The 20877-nt window shown below is 34.1% G+C and overlaps 1 protein-coding gene across 1 annotated transcript; it reads left to right on the forward strand.

Moving 5' to 3' along the window:
* The first annotated feature begins 17095 nt into the window (after nucleotides 1-17095).
* LOC132564989 (uncharacterized) lies at nucleotides 17096-19288 on the forward strand. Its single transcript, XM_060229596.1, has one exon. The coding sequence runs from the start codon at nucleotides 17096-17098 to the stop codon at nucleotides 19286-19288; it is 2193 nt and encodes a 730-aa protein (XP_060085579.1).
* Nucleotides 19289-20877: the final 1589 nt, after the last annotated feature.

Here is a 20877-nt window from a genome sequence, read left to right on the forward strand (position 1 = left end):
ATTTAAATTTCATTGTTTACTAGTGTATTTGTGTAGTATTGATTGGGTGGTTTTGAAATGTTCACGGTATTAGACTGAAAACCTTCTCAAAGAAAAGCATGACTTAACTTGTTAGTCAACACGGAATTTGATTGAGATATTAGAACATCGTAAAATGAATTTGGAAATTATTTAAAGATCGTTTACAGATATCTGATACAGGGCACAATGTCACGAGACGATATTGCAAGCAGGACAATTTCCTTTTTGGATTGATTCTAATTTGATAAGATCGGATCTAAATGTTATCATAGTGGGCAACCGAAACGAAATTAATTTTCTATAAGATATTTAAATCAGACAGCATCTTTTCAATATTGATGACAATAATTGAAGGATATCCCAGTGACTCTTCAGCCATGCTGGTGTACCAAACCAATATCCTTTTATTCATTCATCATAATCCTATTGGGATGTGTTAAAAACTTAAACGGATTATAAAGATTTTTAAAGTGACAAATTTGTTTATAAACATCTAGGTAGATTTAGTGCTAAGCCGGAGACGTGCCTTGAATGACGTAACTGATCTGATACATAATATATATTTTGCCGGAGAGAGATCTGAATTCACAGCACGTAAAAATTTATTAAAGTTTTAAAAGGTTCCTTAAAAACATTGCTAATACATTATGCATTAATTCTCAAAAATCAAAATGAATTGGGAAAATATTGGGTAATACTTCAAGCGGATGTAACATTTGTCGGTTCGAGCTGAATTAGACTTTTGCATAAGTGCCATTATGTTGAACACAGGTTTGAGTTTAAAAGCGATGGTAACGTTGGGAATCTCCAGTTTATAAGATAATCAAAGGAGACACTCTTTGAAGCCATTCATAACACTTAACATAGCTTATAATATAAAGTAAATATTAAATTTGTTTCATTTTCAGTGTTACAGTCGCCAAATCTGGGACTTGTCATTGCAATGTTTATGGCTATTTGAGATTAAAGAAACTCCAGGGTCTGTTTATCAACAATGATTACTTAGTTTAACCATGTAATTTTGACTACGTTGCAGGGACGGTTAGACTCAGTGCCTAGATAAACCATGTAATTTTGACTATGTTGCAGGGACGATTAGACATATGGTCCGAGATAAATAATGTGTCTACCTTGCATAAAAAGAGTATGAAATAAAGATACTAATAAAACAATACAGCATTAAGAGATTTTAGGCACCGTTGATCGGGTAAATGAATTTGAATTTATGAAATTTTTGTATAAACAATGATTAGAAAAAGAGAGATTTGTTTAGAAGAAAACAAAATTTTAAAAATTGGTAAGATTTGGAAATTGGAAAAATGTTAGATATCTGAACAAAATACTGATTAAAAATTACCAGAAATGAATAAAAGATTATTAGAAACAAGTTAATTCCTCTACTTATCGTCTCCCGTGTTAGGTTCGGAGATAATATTTCCAAGTTATCGGGACACCTAACAGGTACCTTTGTGGAACTGTAAGCCCAACTCAAAATTCTGGTCCAGGGTACGACCCGATAACATCGCAAGTGAAATATAGCCGTATACAAAAATGTATTCAATGTCACAATGTACTCAATTGCCTAGCTTAAGTTTGAGAAATGGTCTTCAAACAAAAGATTCTTACTCATGGGATTGTATTTTGCGGTATACGTTAATTACAGTTTTCAAAAGAAATAAATTTTGATTTCTATGTGTCATCGTTTCCTTTCTTGTAATAGTGTTAGAACACAGTTATACACATTCACTCGACACTCTTTTATTTTTTCAGATATCGAAAATGTGCAAACTTCATTGAATAATTGGTTTAGTGTTCATTCATGCCTATTTTAACACCTTTTTCGGTTGATATTGTCTTTCTTCAGTCGCCTTCTAGATATCCACACATCAGGATCCAGTACAAAAACAAATCTGCATGGAGCAGTTTATTTCATTACTTCGCTGTGTCTAATAATAAATTAGTTATTTAATAGTATCACAAGGGATAGTATATACAGATGTATAGGTCTTTATTTTAGTTATCAATGGCTTATGATTACACAAAAGTTACAAATCGATGCCCAGAGGTATGGAACTACGTGTAAAACTGGTGAACCCATTCTTGCAAGCCATCAAGGTGACAGAAACCCAAGATTTGATCTTGATATTGAAGATTAATAGTGTGATTCATTACAACATACATTATCACCTCACTGTCGTTTCGTGGGTGTGTATATCGCGATTTCTAACACGATTTGTTTTTAAATGAATTAGCCATGTGTTTCATTAGCTGTGTGTTTCCTGCAATGCAATACATCTCGCAGTCGGCCTGTCATTGTCCGGATATCAGTATTCCGTGTCCGACCCCAAGCTTTTCTGTTTAGATGTAACTCTCACCTGCCACAGCTACTTAACCTGAATTATTTATTAACTGTTTCTTTGATGTATAGTAACGTATGTTTTTATCAACTCGGCTAAGATTTTTTATTGATACGAAGAACATTGGCTGTGGCATGCACATGTAATAATTCAGTATGGCCGATATTCTCTGAAGTAAGACCACACAAACAATATCTTTTTCTTTGAGGAAGCATTATACTGTATCGCTATCTCAATCCAGTTATCAATTACTTTGCAAAATATGAGGAAGTAAGTAAGGACCTGTTTCATATCATAATAATAATAGTAATAATAAAACAAATACCTCTATGTCACAACAGGTAATGTTGCGATGATCATTTGTTTTATCAACCTCAAACTGGAATTCCATTACGTCATTAAGGTAGATGTAATATCATATAGCCATGCTATATCATGGTATGTCATAAATTGCATTGTGTGTTTCCAGATTGAATGTCAGGTTTATATATCACGTAGCAGTTACTTAGAGAATGGATTGTTATATAGACTATATGATAAACCAGGTTTTATTGTATCAATCATAGAAATACAGGTGAATGAAGACTATAGTGGAAGTTTTCAAGCTGCTTCCGTAATATCGCTGGGAAATATTCCTTGTACCGCATGAAGATAGATCTGTTGGAGACTCGTTAGTTTGTCTGGTGGTTTCTTTGCTTTAAACCTAATTCTCAGTTGGTAACGTGACAATAGTTGGTCAATGTTTACCATATGGGTGTCGTCAGTAAAGCAGAAGACGCTTACCCTTTTGCAGCAGAAGGTGTATTTTTCCTTTTAATTTTTAATGGTATCCGTGTTAATCTTTCTATTTATGTTATTTTCCCATGATTTTTTCACGAAACTCATTCATGTTAAGACAAAGCTGTTAAGTTTTATACTCAGCGCAGCTTTTGTCATCTGTTTAACCTATCATTTATTAAATATGTTGACATACAAAGCGTATAATGAGATACTGACAACATACTCTTAGATAATGATTAGTTTAGAATAGTACCATGCTGTTATCAGTTCTTTTTCCCTTTTCCATGAACACTTAAAATACATTTTCGAACTGGATTCACAAACCAAACACTTCCTCTGTTTGAATCGGCAAATTCAAAGACTTGTCAAAAATAATTGAGATACAAGGAAAAGATATTTGTTTTACAAAAAAATTATATTGAGTTAAAAGCACTAGTTGGACAGAATGGAAGCGCGCCCGGGGTCTTGTCATTTTGAATGGTCTCTGTGTAAATCTTTATTTTCATGTCTTTGTATCTATAGCGGTTTGATAAAGCTACCTTATCTGCTTTGACTTAGAACTTGTGAGATTTTGGCCGTGGTTAATTTTCCATATTTTGATGAAGGTATAGGCATGTTTACATTGATTTTGACATTCTAATGCCATGTTCACTCTGTATTCTTCCAGATTAATTTATACAATCTGAAATCGATTTCTGCACAATTTTACACAATCAATTTCACACATGTTAGAAACCTTTATTGTGATAATCCAGTACGCAATATTGAAAAATAAACTATGAACAGGATTAATCAGGTTTCTCTTGAATAGAACTGAGATTATAATTCATGTTTATGAAGTATATGTCGATGTCTTTTCAATATACAGTCTATACATCTGTCCTTGAACATACGCCGCAAAACTCCTTTGTTGTATATAGCAAAGAAATATGATTTATTGAAGCTTTTTTGTATGTTAAATTTCAATACGTATTGTCATTGGTATACAAGATGTTTTAAAATTACCTATATAGATTTGTCGACAGCGGACATCCTATGATGATTTACACTTATTACACTGACGTACTGTTGTAAGTTTGTAATTATATAACTATTATAGTATAGAACAATGTCGATGGAATCTTTCTTTCATATCATTCGAATCAAATTTTATTTTCAGCAGCAAGTATCTAGATATGGTATACTGACAATACAATTAAGCCAGGCCCCACTTGTATAAAACATCTCAACTTGAGATTTCCTCAAGTCGAGATTTTCCTCAGCTGATATCTCCTCAAAAACGGCTTGTATAAAATTTTCTCAAGGAACAGGAGGAAGTCATCGGCTAGGATGTCCTGAAATTCCTTGAGGAATTTTCATACAAGATATTTTCAGGGAGATATTAGCTGAGGAAAATCTGGGCTTGAGGAAATCTGAAATTGAGATATTTTATACAAGTGGGGCCAGATGACATAATCAATTGAATTTTTAAATCTAGGAACCGCGTTTCATAGTAACATTCAACTATCCTCAAATCAAACACGTCTTACGGTATTTTTTTCTCCAATTCAATCGATTTGATATCCGACCATATTCTTATGTGTATTGTTCAGTCTGATTTATCTGACATGTAAAGTGTTGGTTTACGTACAGTTGTAAGATTTCCTTCTCCAAAATGACACGTGGATTTTACTCACTCATTCACCACCTGGACAGAATATATCACATTTAATCCTGAAACTTTCAAACATGTTTGTTTTGTTGAACAAATTGTATTTGTGTGTTTAGAACCCTCATGAGTTTACTTATTGTGGCCTTTTTTAAACACATGGTCTGCTTTCATGTCTTATTCATGTCTTTAGTATGACCTTTAGACTGACACGGTATGGAATTTAGACTAACGTTGTATGACCTTTAGACTAATATACTATTGACCTTTAGACTAGCGTCATGTGACCTTTAGACTAACATTGTATGACCTACTGATTGGCATAGTATGACCTTTAGACTAACATGGTATGACCTATTGATTGGCATAGTATGACCTTTAGACTAACATGGTATGACCTATTGATTGGCATAGTATGACCTTTAGACTAACATGTTATGACCTTTAGACTAATATGGTATGCAATTAAGACTAAAATCTCTTGTGTCATCAAAGTACCTTAGTTAATTAAATCTTTTACATGAAATTAATTCGTGTTGACAAAAGTATCAAATCTTATACTCGGCGCTACTTTTCTCATACTTACAACCTATTGTTTACTCAATATGTAATATGGTGTGATGCTTACAACAAAACGCTTAAAAGAATCGTTAGTTCAGATTAATGTTATTTTCCTTTTTTCCTTGAACATGTTTTATACTTTTTCCGACTGGACTCAACCGAACATTTCCTCAGTTTGAAACAGTAAATTGAAAGCTTTATCATCACAAATGAATGACATATAAAACACCTTTATTTGTTTTAGAAAAAAAAAACTTGAATTAATCACTCTTGTTGGCTCGAGTGAGAATACTAACATGTCAACATAATAATAATCAAAACTCAAATTTAATAAATTAGGGGTAAAATATGAAGAAAAGAAAAAAATTACCCGTAGACTCCCGAAAAAGCACAAAGATACTAAGACCAGGTATTCCGGAAGAGTAAGCGTCAATTTAACCACATTCGTCTCATGCTTGGGTGAAAGGAGAGTGCGTTTCCATTGAGATTCCGACTGCCCAATCGAAATGCAACTTATAGATAACACGTGTATCAGATAAAGCGCCAGGCTATCTACGTGCTCACATCACAACTGGACAAATCAAATTAGTAATAAAGTAATATTTTTGCTGATTTAGCGTCAGATATATCCTTCACCAGAGTTGTTTGAAGTTTATGGATATCGTATTTTAGGCATGTTCAGAAAACATCGATATCATGATAACCTTGGACAGGGCACGTTTTGTTTAACTGCTTTATGATTCAGACAGGACAAATCCCTCACAGTTTTAAGTAAACGTGTCATTCTGATGTTGTGCATGTAATGCAAAAGAATTCGAAATATCATCAAACGATTTCAGTTGTGCTTATTAAGTGCGCCATGCCGAATTTTCTTTTGAACGTTGTCTCAATGAAATATCAGCTAAATGTCTCAATTTATACTTCAAACATAGATAATCAAAAATATTAATGTAAACTAAAGTTCTAACCAACTTGTTTTGGTCTACTCTTGTAGCCAATTGATTTAAGTTGTGAATAGTGCTATACATATATTTGTCTCAAGTCCGACTGTTATAGCACGCGCTATCAAAATCTCATTATAATGTGTTGCTTAGCAACGGGAAACATTTTGGTGTTTTTGTTTTTTGGACGTTTTTTTTTTATATGATTTGTCTCTCAAATAACTTTTGCTCTTTGTTTGTGAGCTTAACAGAAAAGTGTTTATTTCTGTCAATAAACTGATAACTTGAATTTTTATTTTCACATCATGGAAACTAACGCAAAGAAAAATATGAATCGCTATGTTTAGCTATTTTTCAGTAAACTACGATACTGATGTTCATTATACCAAATCAGAGAGATGTTGTATTTGAATCTGAAATTATAGCATCTCTCTGATCCTCTGTGTTACCTGTAAGTATGGAAACTAACCGAGGTACACACTACATACATAAAGACCATAGACATTATTTATAGTGTGTAAAGCCCGGCACCGCTTTGACAGAAGGTAGCGCCTTTAATCTACCGCTTATCGTTCTCCGATCCCCACCGATCACACCTGTTTACTCTGCACGACAAATTGAAGTCAGTATTTGTGCTGCCAACCAACAATGGCCTGATGTGGTTTTACATTAAGATCTGGTCTTATTTAGATGTAACATATCAATCCTTATTCAAACGTCCTTTCTTCACTTGAGCACGCGTAAAGCGTTAGAAATTACATGTATTTGAAAGACATCATTGTTGTTCCGTAATCTTGGTACTATACAAGGCGGTCATGCTTTATCATAATATATATGTATTTTGTTCACGTTCGACACATGTTCTTTTACATCTGGTTTTCTTATCATTTTTCGTCCTTTTTGAATTATTATTGCAGTGACCTTGTATATAAGTATCATTTGTGCTTTTGATTTCAATCACTTCATCAACAAAGTCATATGTCCACGAAATGATAAATATGTAAGAATACACATTATCTTAGCATTGGTGGTTTTCTTCAGTACTATCTATCCACGAAGTCAAGTGCCACCAAAATATATTTGTTTGAAAACCCACGAAACTTCAGCACCACGAAAATATATTATCTATATATATTTGCTGTCAACATTGGAGAGCTAACATTTTGAGGAAAACGTATGAGAGTAAGCGAAAATTTAATTTCTCGAAAATTACATATTTAAGGTACTTTATAGTGTTATGTTCGTAGCTGTGTTATAATTGAATATGTTCCCCAAAGATGTTTAGTATTGATACTATAATTGCTGATATATCAACACTTCTGAGTAGTACACGGTAATGCTCTCATCGATTCAGGATCATTATAAATTTTCTGAGCAATAATAACATGCACCGAAATGGTGCAAAATTAATATCTACATTTTATATTCAACTTGCATATCAATGCATGCTAAAAACCTTGTCTTTGTTACTAAAGAAAAGAAGTCGAATTGCACTGCTGAAATACATGATTACCATTAATACCAGTCACCCGTTGTAGAAAGGTAAGACCTTTGATAGTTACGAAATATTAGGAGGACCTTCCTTTTGAATATGAATTGAGATTTTTCCATGTAATTGATACCATGCATGTACTAGTATATAGTTTGACATTGAAGTTTGGTCTTCTTGTTAGTCAGTGCATCTGATCAGATTTCGTATTAGCTTTCTTATAGTATTTAATTAAGTAAATTTGTTACGACAGACTGCATTCCTTGACTAATAACGTCTAATTTCGACATACATGTTCATGTCTTCGATGATGTCATTATCAATATATCAATTATGCTACCGTTAATGAGGTAATTAAACCATGCGTTGCTTTCATTTTCCCGATATCATCTACATAGCTGAAACCAGGCCAATCAGCTAACAGGTTAGGCAATTAATGACGTGTCATTAGTTTTTTCACTAATTACTGTAATATAACTAAACTGATACCGATCGTTGTTGTTTTTTTCCACCATTTCTTTCAGTTTGTTCTTGAGATTAAAATTATCGCTTGCTGTCGAAGTCTGTAGAGAGACACAGTATCGCCACTGTTCAGAACCATGTCGATAGGTGGTTTTCGCCCGATAAACTTGTCAAACAGAATGAGAGGAGATTGTATCACTAAATGGATTTCAGGAGATTGTGCACAAATTTGGCGAAAGTCATATGTGTATTTCAATGTTTTCCCTGATTAGATTCCCCTATAGAAGACCAAGGTCACAGTTTCATATCAAATAGGTCGACCCGTTCATGAGGTGTTAACCTTATTTCTGACAGAAAATTGGCCTCAAGTGTCTATACGACAGGAACAACTAGAATTTACTTTGTGCTCAGAGTGAGGGGAGTTCCCGCTGGTCGTGCAAGTTTAGGTAAATATATTCCATTTTCTTCGATGTTACCAAGTATCGATTCCATTTTGAAGTTTATTTGTACATCCTCCTCAGAGTTGTATAATATATTGTAAGTTATGGGTACGTGTAGAACTCCATCAGAGTTGTATAATATATTGTATGTTATGGGTACGTGTAGAACTCCATCAGAGTTGTATGTTATGGGTACGTGTAGAATTCCATCAGAGTTGTATAATATATTGTATGTTATTAGTACGTGTAGAACTCCATCAGAGTTGTATAATATATTGTATGTTATGGGTACGTGTAGAACTCCATCAGAGTTGTATAATATATTGTATGTTATTAGTACGTGTAGAACTCCATCAGAGTTGTATAATATATTGTATGTTATTAGTACGTGTAGAACTCCATCAGAGTTGTATAATATATTGTATGTTATTAGTACGTGTAGAACTCCATCAGAGTTGTATAATATATTGTATGTTATTAGTACGTGTAGAACTCCATCAGAGTTGTATAATATATTGTATGTTATTAGTACGTGTAGAACTCCATCAGAGTATAATGTATTGTATGCATACGATGATACTTAATTTATATAAATAATCATGTATGGGGAAAATAAAGATAGACTATAAAAGATCAGTGTCCAATGTCTTGTCCAGCGAATTCTAATCAGTGGTTGATCGTTCAACAATCGTATTGAAGTCAAACCTTCGATAAAATAAATAAGCAGAGATAGGTTTACAGATGTATCTAAAGTGCGATAAATTCTTGGCAGTGCAGTTTTTATTCTCTGTTACCTAATATAATATTTCAAAACAACTACTAGACATTCACACGTACTCTCTACAGTTGTATATACTTATTTTCAGTTCTGTCTTCAATCCACCTATGCGATACTTAGAACCTACCCTTATCAGTGAAATGTACACTCAAATGGACAAGTAGGGACGAATATTGTGTATGTGTTTGAAGAAATCACATCCAATCGATTAAACAGTTATCGATTCATCTTAACAGTGTTACAACACCCATGGTATACGTTATTTTTACGACACACGCATAATATGACTTAGCAGAACTATAATTGGATAATGATTTCAATTGACGATATCACTTCGTGAGGTCAAATGCATTGTGACGTCACCAAATGAACATAAACTGAGAATATCATTAATTTAGATTTTCATCACACTTATAAGATGTTTTTGAACGTATGTGGCGAAGGTATCTAAGATTTATGATAAACAGGATTTGTTTTTATTTCATATGACAGTCACTCCTAACTCGGTAATATTGAGAAATCGGAGACTCATTTTACACATCTCATGAAAAATATTAAATAGTCGTTCTCAACATAACTCGTCAGATTGATGTTACAAACCTTTTATTTTGAAGAACATCATATGAACTAATTAATTATGAATTAACGGTTTATTATGCCATGTTAATATCGCCTATGATGGCAAATAGTCACGACATTTATATATTTAGTATGAGTACAAATACCGAGACTTTGTAATGTACTTTTAACATTTAGAACAAAGATTAATAAAACGTTAAAGTAAAAAGGTCAACACAGGATGAGATATATCATAACATACGATGCTACCAAAATCCTTATATCAGTGATGCTATAAGGTTTTATCATGTTGATGAATGCCTTTATTTACCTGGCAATTTTATCTATCAATGATAAAAAATAAAATTGTATCAGTCTAGGAGTTGCGAAGTCTACTACGTCAATTGAACCGAAGAAAGATAGCATAAAATATATAGACGGAGATTTAGCATCCTTCTACTGTTTTTATGGAATCTTTTTGTTAAGGTATTTTACAATGCATGAAATCATAATTTATATGTTTCACCCAAATGTTGGAAACACATTATAGCTTAACTGTAAAGCAATAAAGCTAAACAATTACTGGAAGTATTTTGATAAAACGAAAATTTAAACAAACCCGATACTCACAATCATCCGCTTCGACTTTTCTAACGGTTTAAATATCTCAGATGCTTAAGGGTAGATACTGAGCAAATGTGCTGGTAAAACTACTGGAGTTTGTTAGTAGATTTTGTGTAATCAGCATATCAACAGGCAAAATTTATTGTATATAAACGAGGCTTCTATTGTATCATAACTAGTTAATAAGGAATGGAGTATTTTACTCATGAAACATTAGTTAAATTAATGAATATCGATTCAAGAGGCTCGAAAACTTTCTAATTCTGGCCTGGTATGAGGTAGAGAAACTATATATGGATACCAGATCTGTTTATTCGGGAACTGGCATTTCTATTGTAAATATTTGGCACCGAAACCTCTCCTACAACTTACTGGTCCATAAAGAAAGATACGATTAATCCCAGTAAGAGTGAACGAGGTAATTTAAAAGCTTTTTTTGATGATGTGATCACATCATATCAATATTGATATCAGATATGATAATTGCCTGCTAAGTAGCATTACATCGAATCCTTTGCTGTGTAAAATAAAAATCCATTAAACCTCATTGAAGCTCCAGGATAACACTCCACGACATTAAATTAAGGTAAACATTGAACCAGGCATAAGCTCATTTACACAAGCGATTGTTTGGATTTTCCGAATCGGGACATACGAATATTGCTTTTGAGTTCAAGTGTTTTGGCGTTTCATTGTGTGTATTCTGTTAAAGATCCGTATTTAACATATCGTTAATATTTTGAATGAGTTGTCAATAAAGCAACATAGATTTCCTTTAACGGTTGACAAATAGAATACCCTATGGCAATATACCGAGATTAGTGATTTGTTGAACTGTCCGACATACACCATATAACTAAATAAAATGCATTCAAAATGCTCCCGCAATTATATATAGTAAGTACACCATCATTCCTACATATAAAACCATTCTCAATTGGGAAACACGTGCTATCACTTTGAATTACGTTCTACTTACTATTATTATTCAAGAAGCAGCTGACTCGCGTCCTTCCGAAACATGTGGTCTCATTCTCCTTATGCCATTCTGTTAAAGGTTTTATCTTGTTGAAAAAAATTGCCTCCGTTATTTTTCGATATTGGGATTTAAAAACGATCTTGTTAACTCTTTCTCTTTTCGCTTTTAAGAAATCTGCTGTTGCCCTCATCGAATTTGAAACAAAAGAAATATTTAAACAGAGACCCACGAAAAAGTACAAGGAGAATAAGACCAGGTGTACATGATGAGTAAGCGACTTCTGCTTCATCGATTACACCTGTCATGTCAATTTTGGTTAAGTAATGTCACGTTCTCAAATGAGTACAAGATACACAACAACGGAACCAACAGACAAGCTAACGAGCATTAAACAATTCCAGCTTCATATCGCTTGCATTGTACATGATTCAAATACATTTTAATCACGGTAACAAATTGTAAGATATTATTTCAAACAATCAGTTTTAACAGTCCATGAATTGTTTTCTATCGTATCTATCGTTCTAGATTTTCCTTTGCGCCCATTTTGATTTTCCTTAATCGTCTCCAACGTTTCAACACTTAAGATCATCGATGATTCCTAGAAGGACGAAACCTTTGCATAATGCAGTTTATTCCATTCTTCAGTTCTAGTATACCTATCTCACGGACAAAAATTAGATTAGCTAAGAAAATAAACATAGACATAAAAAGGTAAAAGATATGATGAACGAAACCCATCCATCCATTCCAATGAAATGCATTTTATTATTAAAAAACAACTTGATTTCAATATATATATATATAGATTATGTACTTTTAAAGACGGATTAAATGAGAAATAAATTACTATTTTTCATAAAATATATGTAAAATATTACCACGTGACACCGATTTAAAATCCATGTGATACTTTGATGTGGTTTTTGTTTGTAGGATCTTGATGAGTTTTTATAAAGTTTTATAAGAAATTCTAGACATGTTTCTGGCTGCTCTCCATAATATCCGGGGAATAGAGGATATTAAATGAGTGTCCCGAATGACATGGTATTCATCAATGCATGTATTGATACGAGAGAAGTATGAATAAAGTATTTGTTCGATTTGATTTCTTCAAACTTAACAAATGAATAATGAATGAGTTATGGGGATGTATATATTATTTTTTTTTAGTTTCGTCCCTCAGTTATCTTGTAGTTTTTCTGTTCTTTGATGTTCTATTTGAGAGCATATTGAAGTAAAGTATAATCTTTTTAATAAGAAATGGAATTTTATTAAAAGTACGTTTCGATTGTTCCCCATGAGAGGATTTCAATTTACTTTTCCTTACAATGTGAATGTCACTGAACACTATTAATGTGTTATTGATAAACTACTTCTAATATTGAGGGTCACTGTGCTTCATGTAGACAGTGCTCGTGGTCTCTATTGTCAATATATATCAACATACTTTAAAACTAGTCCCTAGGTAACTAACGGTCATGTAAACTGCAGTCTCTACAGGCGAGGAAAGCCAACCAGTCTGGCGTGAATTACACCTTCTAATTTAAAATATGCTAATTCGTAATCGAATCCAGAGAAATTAATTCGGTCTCATACAACATATTTATCCACATTTCTATTATCAAATAAACTGGCATAATGTCGTTAAGATGTTTATAGAATTGATCAAGCGAGTAACCCGTTTTGGTAATATGGGCGTTTTGTGCACAGAGTGCATAATGAAATTTAGACATCCCCTTGAATATATACCTGTTTGATATTTAATTTACCTGTACAGTGTATATTGACGATCGTTTTCACACGACAACATTTGCTATGTATGGCTAACCTATGGGGAAAGTTAAACTACACGTGTAAGCATTTACACCTTAATTGGCTTTTAGTCATATATCCTAAATTTGGTGACCAATGTTCAGGTGAGGGAATCCTACCAATGTGTATCACGAGGGATCTTATGAAGTGGTATTATGTATAGGTATGTGTCTGGCTTATCTGATTGGTATAGCAACACAATAATATTGTACCTACCTTTCATTTGTTCTTTAAACCACACTAACTCAATGTTACTCTAAAAAAGTGTAATACCACACCCCGTATTTAAATCGTCAACCGTTTAACGTCGAGGCCAACTCGTACTCTAAGTCTAAAAGTGCGACCAGTAAAAGGATTGGTTTGTCTTAATAGCAAACCAAGACAATTAAAACCATTATTGCCGGAGTGTCTTTGATACGACTCTATTGGATCTAGGATGTAAATGTCTGTATGCAATTAACTCGGATTAATCAAAGTTGCAAAATACTACTAGTTGTGTCCAGGATTAGAAGATTACTGGATGTGTCAGATATAGATTTGGAATAGCAAATCAAACTGAAAGTATATAGGTAGGTAACAAGCATGTAAATGTCTAATTGTATGTGTAACTCAATATTCATTATATCTTACCATCATATATCATTTTATTGACTTGTAGTGTTGAAAATATATGTAAATGACAAATAGTTTCAAGCACATACCAAAAATATACTTAATATTCATGATGGCACCTTTTATGCACAAAGCATGAATTTTCTACTTGGACTAAGATTTGCTTTCGACGATGAAACAGAGGACTCTTCTCCTTCCGGAGCACATGGTCGTGTCTCCTTAAACTTTTTTCTAATGGTTCTGTGTACATCTTTCTTGTTTAAATTTATGCCTCTTTTCCTTTAGTATTTGAATTAAGATTTTATCATTATGTCGGTATTTTCCTGTTGTCTTCAAACATTTGTATGGAAACATTCAGCTGATCCTGAAGGCCCATTGATTCTTAATTATAATGTTATATCATAATGTGCTAGATAGCAAGGGGTTTATTAATTTATTTTTTCTACATACACTTAACATCACAAAGCGAAACACCAAACCCAAGTTAAAAGATTTCAGAATCAGGGACGGATTAAGCTATTATGGATGGAAGACGTGATGTATTTAAAGTTAAGGCATCGATACGTAATCTTACGCCATGCGAACTTCTGTCGACATTGGATAATTGTTTTAACATTAGTTGTCAGGGCGTATGTTGTTTTCATGGGATTGGTAAATCAATAAGCTCTCGACGTCGCAGAAATCCTTTATTTGCAGTGTACTCACCTAGAGCCCTCTGATAAGTACCGGACATGTCCATGCCTTCTCTATTGTGGAGTTTGTGAAAATACATGCGGTTTTATCTAGAAAAAAGTATGTAGATGAATAAGCTGGCTTAGCATACTTCTCGTGTGATTTGAATGTAAATATTATGGGATGGGTCCGTAATATTCAAATAAAAATATCGATTGTTTTTTCGTTTGTATAGTATGTTTCGGTACTTGTAACGGACATGAATACTATCTTGATGCAGAGTCATTCCCTAGGTCATAGCACCGCACTCCATGCACATTAAAAATTAGCCGTAATGTAACTTTTCAGTCTTATATACTGCGCAAAATTGTCAATGTCACCTTCGTAAATAAATACCCAGGATGGATCATCTTGGGTATTATTTTGCTGGTTTGGAAATAACCTTGTGCAATCTGAGAGTAAAAAAAAAGGAATTTTCTCTAGTCTGTTTTAGTATTGCACTTGATGATTTTTGTGGCATCGCACCAACAATGTTTCAAAGCGTGCATGTTAACTTCGGGATGATACAGTGACTCAAACAAAATGTATCTTACCTATTGAGTGTGATGTATGCAAGGTGAATGCAGAACACCAAACTACCTTGTTCATATTTTGCCAATGAAAAAAACCCGTGAATATCCTGTACGGTTGAGAATGCGGAGGTTATATTTTGGCAGCGTTGAATTACAAGAATACCATTTGTATCACAACTTTTGACAGTCTGTCCTTTGAAAAGGATTATTTTTCATAGTAAGAAAATCAATGGTAGGTTAAGCAATTCAACACCATATGTCAACAATATCATATCGATCTGTTAACTATGTAAACACATTGATACCAACTAAGTTCCCCGACATATCCAAGTCAGTAGATATTAATACATTTCTTCTTTGACCCAATCCTCGGTCCGTTTAATTTTCATATTCTTTCCTCACTGTAATTTTATTTTTATTTTATTTTAATTTTTATAGTTTTTATACAATTTCTCATCAATAGCCTATGTATGTATGTAGAAGTTACCTCTCAACCCTTCATTTAGTCATGTTTCCTTGTATTCCTCTTATCGCAGGTCTTTTATCAATAAACAAAATTCATAAATAAAATCAAAACGCACAAAATTCCGTCAATATTATGTACAAGATTGTGCTAATTTCATCAGCGACGACTGTTGTCAAACATTATATTATATAACAGCCATCGTTATACACGTTTAATGTGGTATTCTCTGTAGTATTGGTTACGCGATTTAATATGAATGATTTTTAAAGGATAGAAAGAAATTCGCAAACATATGTATCGTTATCAATGACTGGTATGAGAGAAACCATCTGGTTTTACCAATTATCAGTTCAAACGTAGAACAGAATATCGACCAGATGTTATCTCAAATGTTTGTGTCCGATTACGATAGAACAATCAACACAGGAATTCCGTTGGAATCTTTCATGAATCACACTGATTGCTTTACTCTTTGGCATTGTAAATACACATATTACATTCAATTTTCACGTAACATAGTTACAGTGATCAGCAGTTTTATTGTAAACATAACAGAAACATGTGTTTGTCATCAATCGTATACAGCAAGAGATGAAAGGTACACTATTACATAGAAACAATCGTCTCTTACTTTAAATGACGGTTGTCAAGTAAAATTACCATTTTGTTATCAAAAAAGACAAACTCAGTTTTATTAGCAATCTCAACATAAGTAAAGAAATCAAATATCGTTTTACTATCTAAAGTGGTGATGTTCTATGTATAGTCCCCAATGGTTAATACATATTTTATGTTGTAACCATTAGGGTATGATCTCCTTTGTCGTCATGTTGAGGGTGGTCGTCATAATTAGATTTCACTCACCTGTAGTTACAAGTGTCATTAACTGAAGTATCTTGTCCATTTCAGGTAAATGGAGCCATATTGATCAACCGGTCAGTATCACTATGGGGCGGAAACACTTAGGACTTGTTAATTGCATGTCCAGCAATAGATTTCAACATCTCTCCGGACACCTGGATTTTACCACTACAAAAGCAGTTCAACGTTGTTAATTTGTAATGCGGTATTCCAGCTATCGTTTGTATCGTTTCCAACAATAATGTGTACATTCCTTTATGAAAATTACAACGATAAATGAAAATACGTCTAAGCACTGGAAGTAAGACTCAATGTTTAACGTTGATCGAAGTGAAATGACCCAGTCACAATGACAATTACAGGTGGAGCTACCCTGAGGCACTACGCAGAAGAACAATAAGGAAGAAAATAATTTGTTATAATTTGTATGTTTTTTGTGCGCAGTCAATCATACCAACAATGAGCACAGCTGTTCTAATGACTGATACATGGAAACCCACGGTTATCCAACTGGTGCCGTTCGCTAACAATAAAATGCGTACGTCAACCGGCAAAGATAAGCCATACTCAGATCAATCGAAGGCGACCACACAAAAGCGGAGTTTTCCTGTATTGGCTGTCACAAGAGTTGGCTCTGGAAACTCTCTTCAGGATAGAAGCAGTCCCAACGGTAACTATTCTTCACTTCACAAGAAGGCGGCAAACGACAAGGACGCTGGTAACGTGCAGTTGTTCTCGAGTGGGAAAAAACCTTCGAAATCTTCTGGAAAGAAACAGTGTGATGGAGGTCACCATAAAATAAGACACGATAAAAACAATAATAACGTTAATTATAACAGAAATGATGTGGATTCAATGATGCTTGACGAACACGGTCTTAACTTCCATACCACTGGAGGACCAAGTGCGTATTCAATGGGGGACACCAGTGGAGAACATTCTAGAAAGACCAGCGCTGCAAGTATAGAGACAAGGACGTCAGTTGTATCTCCGTCCGAATCTCAAACACACAAAGTTCTACCTAAACCTTCAGTTGGGTCTGCTAGGTACTTTCTGAACCAGCAGGTCAAGGGAATGGTGAAACCCACACCAGGAGAAGTAGAACTTCAACGATATAGGGACAGTTACGCTAAGGAGCAAGCACAAAAAAGGAAGAAATATAAACTAAACGTAAATCAGCTTCCACGAAGTACGACTCCTATTAATGATCATGATCCTGACAAGCTCAATATGAAGCAGGTCATACAGTTTCTACAAAATCAAAAAGTGCCAATTAAGTCTCCAAGACCACAAGTTCAACTAAACAAATCTTCTGAAAAACAGATGTATTTAGACACTTCGAGGACGGCAAGAACTGGAGCAGTTTATAAAGCAGAAAATAGTAATAAGTACGAACAACAACTGTCTGAAAAAGTAGTTATGCATGAAAACTCTCGCAAGAATATTCGTGGATCCGCTGTAAGTCGGGCGTCTCATACTACATCTTTTAGCACTAAAAGCACGCCTATTATGGCTCAGGGTGCAGACAAAAATTCAACTGGGTTTAAAACTACGTCAACAGCTAAGTCTATGATTGAACGATCTAACAGAGTGAAACGATCAGACAAGCGTGCAAAGGAATTTAAATTATACCGGTTTTTGGCCGTGGTACCAGGAAACGAGACCAAGACATCTCCTGTTGTGTTCTCTGCTCCAGAGTCCGCAGTCGATAAAAAGGAATTTTCGATCAATCGGGATAAATCAAGGAAGGGAAAAGTCATCGTGATTCCAAAGGAAGATCCGGAACCGGAAGTCAAATATCGAACGTCACTTGACCGAGATTATATTGATAGTTCCCGACAAGGATATTCTGAAAGCGGTAATGACAGTGATATGGATAACCCTGTGGGTGCCAAATCGGAAAAAGTCAAAGTTCCTAGAACGGCCAACGTGGTGCACAGAAGGGCAAAGAAACACCAGCTTAGGCTGGACCGGGAGGAAATGGCGGACAGGAACATGTCTGACACCGAGGCGGAAGAGACCCGGCGTTCCAGTACAACTAGCGGAACTATTCGTCTTCCAACTGTTAATGACTTCCCTGATGAACAGTATTCCGACACAGAACACGATGATGATTCTGTTATTCTTCACACAGTGTTCAATGTAAACATTAATAACAATTCAGATATCGCATTACGTCACAAACAAGAAACAGAAAAGCATGCTCATCAGGTTTCGCTTGCTATGGATTCTTACAATCCAACAGTTTACGCACCGAATCCGGCATTTAGGGGGGCAGGTCGTGTTTATAAAAACAATAACAAAAACAGGTTGGATAATGGGCAAGCACTTCGAAAACTCATGATAAATATTCCTGATGAAAACTCTGAGCAGACTGATGTTATTAAATTGACTCTTCGAAAAGAGAAGAACGCTACCAGAGAGACTAGTTATATGACGGACATGGTTGGGCGACACAGCCTCGGTATGATATATAACAGCGAGGCTTCAGACGATAGTTTCGACAGGGGTGTGATTAGGATCTCTACGGTATCAATGCAGCAACGGGCAGGAAAGGATCAGGACGATTCGGTTGTAAATCCAAGTAACTCAATGGCGAAAAGTTGCATTAAGGTCAGACAGAAGCTTAAGGCAAACATGTACAGTGAATAAGTCTGAGTATGACGTCAACACTGGTGTGTTCAACAGCACTCCTTGGTAGTGCATTTATGTGAAAATTGATATTCTGTGCGTGAAGATAGTACGTGTAGATCTAGAATTTCTTTGTCTATATTGTGGTAGAGTTCACAGGGGCATATTTTTAATGTCATGAGAATAGGGCAGCCATATTAGTGCTAGTTTTTAACTTTCATTACATTACTATGTGAACTGAATTCGAGACAATGTTTGAGGGATGGTAATATTGCAATTTCTCCTCTTCAACTTTAACAAATTAAACAAAAACGTCAATCATTATTAATAGAGCCAAATCGTATAAAAAGGTGATTTATGTCATTCTGTGATTGAACAAGAAACAAATCTCAAGCCAGGAAAATGGTGGAGTGTATTCTGTCCAACATAACTCCCACTACATGTGGAAACATACGGAAGGTTTTTCGTCAGTTCATTACTGATGGTAATGTCTCTGGGAGCTAAAGATATTCCGACAGGTAATCGTAAATGTAAACTAATTCATCTATCAATATTTCTATCTAAAATCAATTCCCATCAGCATGATTGACAGGAAAGATGTAAATTATTCATGTCAGACTGTATATTGACTTCTAGTGCTTGTGTAACTATGGAGATAAACATGTCTCAAAATAAGCTATTGGTATGTATCCTTCGTCTATGTATTTTCCTTCAGAAAACTTTTAGATTTAAAAAAATCCATAATAGTGATCTTAAGTTGTATAAATATGGTTAAATTCTTTAAATAACAAATTGTCTTTTGTTCTTTCCTTTCTATCACAGAGTGTGCGATCAGTACTGTTATTATATGCCTTAGACGGCCTGTCAGGTATTTCTATTTATTTCTTGTATAAGTATGGGCAACATAAATTTAAGGAGAAAACTCATGTGTAAATGTTTTCCAATTTAGCAATATGTCATATAATATATTAAGAAATAAATATATTCATTGATTTTACAAATCATTTCAAATATCTGAAATATTACGAAAGTAGAAAATGTATGACTTCATATTTAATTTTCAACATCAGATATCTTGCACAGCTCGTTGGAGAGATATTTCATGACAGACGATATTGTTGGCAGGTTTCTTGTTTTGGTATAGAATTCAAAACCTCTAATTGTTGACTTGAACATTTCCTCAAGACAGAATTCGGGACATGATCGTCATTATTTTTCAGCCGGTTTGTTTCATTAAGTAAAAGCTATGATAATGAACCATGCCAGATTTTAGTCTTATTGTTTCGTAAAAGACATGTAAGCTTTACTTTTGACATTTTGATTGAATTTTAAAGAACCTAATCAAAATAAATAACAACAAATTAATTTACTTGACATAGATTACAAAATCAATGATTGAAATATACACGACATTGAAATATACACGACATTGAAATATACACGACATTGAAACATACACGACATTGAAATATACACGACATTGAAATATGAAATTATTCATTCTTCTCGCTGATGTCTTAACAAAAAGTGGTAATCATCTTTTTGTAATAATTCTTTTTATTATTAATATCATAATTATCTATAGATCTTTTAAAGGCCCTTTTTTCAAG

Source organism: Ylistrum balloti, unplaced genomic scaffold (genome assembly GCF_031769215.1).
Source record: "Ylistrum balloti isolate Yb309-2 unplaced genomic scaffold, AGI_CSIRO_Ybal_v1 Utg369686, whole genome shotgun sequence".
NCBI classification, from domain to species: Eukaryota; Metazoa; Mollusca; class Bivalvia; order Pectinida; family Pectinidae; genus Ylistrum; species Ylistrum balloti.

What these genes read in the sequence shown, in the direction of transcription:
- LOC132564989 (XM_060229596.1), top strand. Translation starts at nt 17,096, where the DNA reads ATGAGCACAGCTGTTCTAATGACTGATACATGGAAACCCACGGTTATC.